This window comes from Schistocerca cancellata, chromosome 3 (assembly GCF_023864275.1).
Source record: "Schistocerca cancellata isolate TAMUIC-IGC-003103 chromosome 3, iqSchCanc2.1, whole genome shotgun sequence".
NCBI lineage: Eukaryota > Metazoa > Arthropoda > Insecta > Orthoptera > Acrididae > Schistocerca > Schistocerca cancellata.
In genome coordinates, this window is record NC_064628.1 from 357,271,919 (window position 1) to 357,279,261 (window position 7,343).

Below are 7,343 nucleotides of genomic sequence, written 5' to 3' on the forward strand. Positions count from 1 at the left end.
GCAATCGGTCGTCAGCCTCTTCCGGAGCATCAACCAGTCCAGTTCTCCAGTTGGTTCGAACTTCTTTATCACGCTCCGCACAACAGGTGGAGATAGAGGACCCTTCCGTAATCGTTTCAGCCGGCGATATTCTGGAAGTGGAGCTGCAGCATTACTGTTGTTTTGATAATACAGTTTCACCAATAATGCCCTGCTCCTTTTGTCCAAGCTCATGTTGACACGTCAACAAGTGCACTGCGACTGGTCAGGTGAGTGAGATTATGAATCACGATGACTGATCACGGCACCTGGTGGCCATCGTTTTAATTGGACGGTGGCGCTGTGACGCATGGAAATCATGCACCCCATATTCTACTACGAAGTTTGGTACTTGTACAGTAATTAATTTCCGTGTTATAACTTATTAAATAGGGAAAGTTTAATTATAACCACCAGGTACATTAAAAAGCTATTTACTCGTATATACACAGTATTTAGCTGCACTTGGTTTTACACTGAATCGAAGAAAGTAAACACTGAATGCTTGTGCCATAACTGCGCGTATCGCCATCTACTCTTTACAGCAAAAACTACTGGACAGACGTCAGCTGCTCTCGGCTCTGCCCGCGCTCATTCAGTGGCTTCGGGAGCGCGGCTCTCTCATTGCCCACCTATGAGATGCTGTCTCAGCCACTAAGCCCCTATTACACGATGCGCGCAAACCATACAGCTACGCACAAGCGCCCCGAGCGTGCATATCTGTGACTACAGGCTGGTCCACGTAGACCTATTACACCATCATCGCGTGTTATACCTGGCGCACATGCGCAGTAGATGGTAATAGCGCGCGAAATGCAAACAGAACTGTCTGATCTCTTGTAAAGTCGCTCGTTCTATAGCGCGAAACACAAGAGCGAATGTGTGGCATATCGGAACGTCATTCGTACAAATTATTTATGTTAGCATAAGGTTCCTATTTAATAATATTTTTTTTCATTATTAATTAAGTAATTTTTATTCTCTTACGTAGGTTACTACTGTTCTGAATTACAGACTCAACAGTTAGTTTTATATTACGACACTTCGTTACGCAGGTTTATGTATATCTAAATTTACGTTTATACAGCATTTTGCACACAGAGGACCCACTTGTTTTTGGAGCTATTGCCCTGGCAGTGATAGTGAATCTTCAGATTAGGGCAGAACGACGACGAAAACGTTAAGCCAGACGTTGTTGGACTGAAAAGAAGAGACGAAGGCAGGGGACTATATTCACTGCCTATGAAAGAACTGAGGCCCGAGGATACGCAAGAATTTCGGAATTTCGTGAGGATGGGCATTGCCTATTGCGAGAAGCTGCTGTGTATGACAGAATATTGAATCAGCAAGTGTGAGACAGTCATGAGGGAGGGAGGGATATTAGTGTTTAACGTCCCGACGACAACGAGGTCATTAGAGACGGAGCGCAAGCTCGGGTGAGGGAAGGATGGGGAAGGAAATCGGCCGTGCCCTTTCAAAGGAACCATCCCGGCATTTGCCTGAAGCGATTTAGGGAAATCACGGAAAACCTAAATCAGGATGGCCGGAGACGGGATTGAACCGTCGTCCTCCCGAATGCGAGTCCAGTGTGCTAACCACTGCGCCACCTCGCACGGTAGTCATGAGGGAGGCTGTCTCACATTCTCAAAAGTAAGAATTAAATCATATGTTTATACGTTTTGTGTTCGTACCAGCTTAGATCACGAATACAATACTGGTAAATGTCCTATTATGATGCAGGCTGGTTGTAACATTACGCTTCCTGGCGACTGGGGAATCTTTTACGAGTCTGGCTTTTAGCCACAGAATAGCACAGCCCAACATTTCTAAAGTTGTTGTGGATGTATGCACCGCAATTTGCAATACTTTAAAGGACCATTACTTAAAGATGCACTAGTGCTATTTTCCGGATAAAACAATGAAAACAGCTAAGAACGGGAAAGGTGCAGGTCACGCTAAATTAAATTGTTTAATTGTGTACATTTCCTCACAGAAGATGTTCAAACAGTCCACCATCAACTGTAATGCATGTTGCTGCTCTTGTACACGGGCGTCGTGTCGCCGATTGGTGCTTAGTTTTGCATTCCTTTGCCTGGGCACAAGCATGTAAAATACGAACGAAAAGTTCCTCTCTTGTGTCCACTCTGGCGCTTGTAGACATCGCTCTTCAGCCATCCCCCACAAATAGTAATCCAATGGGGTAAGATCGGGTGACCTGGGTGGCCAAGCAATGACTCCACGGCGACTGGGCCAACGACCAGGATACGTTGTGTTGAGATATTGTGTCACTGGCCGTACGGAATGTGTAGGCGCTCCGTCATGCTGAAAGTACATACGAGCTCGTGTTGCCAAAGGGATATCCTACAAGTATCCTGTTAACACATTCTGAACAAACTCAAGATACCGTGTCCCAGTAAGACGGTTATCTGTAACAACTGGACCGATGAGTTGATTATCAATAATACCGCACCACACGTTCGCTGAGAAACGTCGTTGAAAATTTGTTTCCACAGTAGCGTGCACTTTTTCATTTGCTTATACATGAGAGTTGCGCGTGTTGCTGATTCCGTTGCGGGTAAATGTTGACTCTTCAGTGAACAGAATACGTGGAATTAATCGCTCATTGGCAATGTTCCACTGACAGGATTCCTTGATGCACATGTTGTACACTCTGCCGATGAAAGGGATACGGACCGTTCTAGTGAACTGTGCGCATTACTCGTGTTTGTGGAATATCAAGCTGGGCAGCAAGTCTTGTAGAGCTAGTAGTAGGGTTGCGTTCCACTACTTGAAGAATGTTCTCAACTTCATTAAGAGTTTGCTGTGCGGGACGTTCAGAGACATTTACGCTGGGAAGAGTACCACGCTCACGCAATCCGTGAAACACCCTCCTAAACACCCTGCTATCTGGCAGTCTGCGATTCGGAAATCGTTGTTGGTATTCTCGCACAGCAGCTCTGGAATTCCCATTAGACAAGCCATAGACAAACACCATGCCAGCATACTCTGCATGTGTGAAGATCCGTGCCATTTTCACTACACAAAACTGTATTCGTTGTTCACGTAACAACACTGTAGTACCGTGCACTACGACAAGCACTGTCGGACTGAGACTTGAGGTAAACCACTGCACCATGCGCAAGTGAACTGCGTACTGACATGGTTAGTAAGGACGACGCTACACGTTTCCCGTTCCTAGTTGTTTTCATTGGTTTACCCGGAAACGGTTACGAAAAGGGCATATGTATATGCTACTCAGTTTTGCAGTCCTCCTCTGTCGCACTAGGGCAAACTGCACGGAGTTTCTCGCCTATCACTGTCAGTTTCTCTTTTGTGGCACGCTAAAATAAAGCAAGACATGCAATCAAATAAAACACGAACTTTCGTAAGCTAAGGCATTACGATACAAATCGAAAATCACCGTGTAACGTTATATGCGTACTACTCAAATTCTGGCGAAAAAGTTTTTTTTCTGCATTTATGAAAATATACTTGCTGAAAAAAAAAAAAACGCGGAAAATTCCCAACACGAAAATCTGAAATTAACCACTTATGATGATGCAGCGGGTGATACATACACCTTTCCTCGCTGTATGGCTCTTTGCTTAACGCCTTTGCTTTAACGCCTCTTTGCTTAATGTCATTTCTAGGACACGAAGCAATCAATAGAAAAAAATCCTTTCACAAACAGCTTATAAAGGCTTCTTCTGGAAAAAAAGATTTTTTCTCCATTTCTGAAAACCTACTTGCTGAAAAAAAAAATGCGGAAAATCCCCAACCTCAAACTCTGAAACTAACCACTTATGATGATACAGTGGGTCATACATACACCCTTCCTCGCTGTATGCCTGAATTAAGACGTTTAACGCCTCTTCGCTTAATGTCATTTCTAGAATAGGAAGCAATCAATAGAAGAAGAAAATCCTTTCACAAACAGCTTATAAAGGCAGTCTTCTGGGAAAAAAAAGATTTTTTCTCCATTTCTGAAAACCTACTTGCTGAAAAAAATTCGGAAAATCTCCATCACTAAACTCTGAAATTAGCCACTAGCCACCAAACAATAAGCAAATAACTAGCAGAAAGCACTGCGCCTGCGCGAGTTATCGCTGACTTGGGCGCATGCGCGGATTGACTGCAGTTTAGAATTGCTCTCTATTCTGACGCGCGGATAATGTGTCTGCTAATTATCGTACTTTCACTCGTTCTACCGCTACATCTACATCTACATGATTACTATGCAATTCACATTTAAGTGCTTGGCAGAGGGTTCATCTAACTACAATCATACTATCTCTCTACCATTCCACTCCCGAACAGCGCGCGGGAAAAATGAACACCTAAACCTTTCTGTTCGAGCTCTGATTTCTCTTATTTTATTTTGATGATCATTCCTACCTATGTAGGTTGGGCTCAACAAAATATTTTCGCATTCGGAAGAGAAAGTTGGTGACTGAAATTTCGTAAATAGATCTCGCCGCGACGAAAAACGTCTTTGCTTTAATGACTTCCATCCCAACTCGCGTACCATATCTGCCACACTCTCCCCCCTATTACGTGATAATACAAAACGAGCTGCACTTTTTTGCACCCTTTCGATGTCCTCCGTCAATCCCACCTGGTAAGGATCCCACACCGCGCAGCAATATTCTAACAGAGGACGAACGAGTGTAGTGTAAGCTGTCTCTTTAGTGGACTTGTTGCATCTTCCAAGTGTCCTGCCAATGAAACGCAACCTTTGGCTCGCCTTCCCCACAATATTATCTATGTGGTCTTTCCAACTGAAGTTGTTCGTAATTTTTACACCCTGGTACTTAGTTGAATTGACAGCCTTGAGAATTGTACTATTTATCGAGTAATCGAATTCCAACGGATTTCTTTTGGAACTCATGTGGATCACCTCACACTTTTCGTTTTTAGCGTCAACTGCCACCTGCCACACCATACAGCAATCTTTTCTAAATCGCTTTGCAACTGATACTGGTCTTCGGATGACCTTACTAGACGGTAAATTACAGCATCATCTGCGAACAGCCTAAGAGAACTGCTCACATTGTCACGCAGGTCATTTATATAGATCAGGAACAGCAGAGGTCCCAGGACGCTGCCCTGGGGAACACCCGATATCACTTCAGTTTTACTCGATGATTTGCCGTCTATTACTACGAACTGCGACCTTACTGACAGGAAATCACGAATCCAGTCGCACAACTGAGACGATACCCCATAGGCTCGCAGCTTGATTAGAAGTCGCTTGTGAGGAACGGTGTCAAAAGCTTTTCGGAAATCTAGAAATGTCGATAGCGGCCATTACTTCGTGCGAATAAAGAGCTAACTGCGCTGCACAAGAACGATGTTTTCTGAAACCATGCTGATTACGTATCAATAGATCGTTCCCTTCGAGGTGATTCATAATGTTTGAATACAGTATATGCTCCAAAACCCTACTGCAAACCTACGTCAATGATATAGGTCTGTAGTTCAATGGATTACTCCTACTACCCTTCTTAAACACTGGTGCGACCTGCGCAATTTTCCGATCTGTAGGTAGAAATGGCTAGATGGCTGTGGCGCTGGACCAGTACCATTCGCAGCGAATCATCGTGTAAAACCCCCTTAACGCGTCGCGCCGCCATCGCTAGCTAGTACGGTACTCACCGGGATCGGGGTGGCGGAGGTTCCTGGCCAGGTAGCACAGCTGCAGCGGCAGGTAGCGCGTGTCGGCGCGCTGCGGCGAGCGCGGCGAAGGCGGCGCGGCCGAAAGGAAGCCGCGCTGCAGCTCCCAGCCCACCTCGGAGATGATGCTCGCCTTGCGGAAGTAGGGCGTCACCTCGCGCAGGTACTTCACTGCAACATAGAGCGAGGTCACCACTGCAGAGGGCGGCGAGTAGGCGGGCGGCGGGCGGCGTCCACGTGAACATGCAACACACACGGAAAGAGAGAAGCGCAGGGGCGCGTTAGCAGCGGACCACACTCCACGGCGCCGTCAGCCACTCCGGGGTACCGCTGCTGCTTGCTTGTCCTTGGGGGACCGTCGTGCTTCCGGTAGGGGAGGGGAGGGGAGGGGGGTGGGGATGATGGCAGGGCACCAAGCCTCTTGCAAGTACAACCGACACTGGCAATGAATGTGAATACGCTTTTCAGAGACAGACAGCAGTCGCAACGTTTGTTCACTTAAATTATTCAGCCGCGGAGGATTAGCCGAGCGGTCTAAAGCGCTGCGGCTTATCCCGGCGGAGGTTCGAGTCCTCCCTCGGGCATGGGTGTGTGTGTTTGTCCTTAGGATAATTTAGGTTAAGTAGTGTCTAAGCTTAGGGACTGATGACCTTAGAAGTTAAGTCCCATAAGATTAAAAAAAAAAATCAATAAAGCAATATGTTTAGAGGCATCAGCCTCATCTTCCGGCTATAATGACATTACAGAAACATTTTAAAAAAGTGGGGCATGAAAGGGAAACAGTGGTTGGGAAGGGAGTGAGACAGGGTTGTAGCCTCTCCCCGATGTTATTCAATCTGTACATTGAGCAAGGAGTGAAGCAAACAAAAGAAAAACTCGGAGTAGGTATTAAAATCTATGGAGAAGAAAAAAAACTTTGTGGTTTACCGATGACATTGTAATTCTATCAGAGACTGCAAAGGACTTGGAACAGCAGCTGAACGGAATGGACAGTGTGTTGAAAGGAGGATATAAGATGAACATCAACAAAAGCAAAACAATGATAGTGGAATGTAGTCGAATTAAGTCTGGTGATGCTGAGGGAATTGGATTAGGAAATGAGACACTTAATGTAGTAAAGGAGTTTTGCTATTTGGGGAGCAAAATAACTGATGATGGTCGAAGTAGAGAGGATATAAAATTTGTTAACATCGAGTATAGATTTAAGTGTCAGGAAGTCGTTTCTGAAAGTATTTGTATAGAGTGTAGCCATGTATGGAAGTGAAACATGGAGAATAAATAGTTTGGACAAGAAGAGAATAGAAGCTGTCGAAATGTGGTGCTACAGAAGAATGCTGGAGATTAGATGGGTAGATCACGTAACTAATGAGGAGGTATTGAATAGAATTGGGGACAAGAGGAGCTTGTGGCACAACTTGACTAGAAGAAGGGATCGGTTGGTAGGACATGTTCTGAGGCATCAAGGGATCACAAATTTAGCATTGGAGGGTAGCGTGGAGGGTAAAAATCGTAGAGGGAGACCAAGAGATGAACACACTAAGCAGATTCTGAAGAATGTAGGTTGCAGTAAGTACTGGAAGATGATGATGCTTGCACAGGATAGAGTAGCATGGAGAGCTGCATCAAACCAGTCTCAGGACTGAAGACCACAA

At 45.3% G+C, this 7,343-nt stretch overlaps 1 protein-coding gene across 1 annotated transcript in view; it reads right to left on the reverse strand.

The window, feature by feature from the left end:
• The window catches only part of LOC126176305 (beta-1-syntrophin-like), a gene marked incomplete at its 5' end in the record, with an annotated part of 316,135 nt that extends 310,212 nt beyond the window's left edge, over positions 1 to 5,923 (reverse strand). The window contains one exon of the mRNA XM_049923456.1: positions 5,674 to 5,923. Within this exon, the coding sequence (XP_049779413.1) occupies positions 5,674 to 5,923 (250 nt within the window). The remainder of the gene's footprint in view (positions 1 to 5,673) is intronic.
• Between the last annotated feature and the right edge of the window lie 1,420 nt (positions 5,924 to 7,343).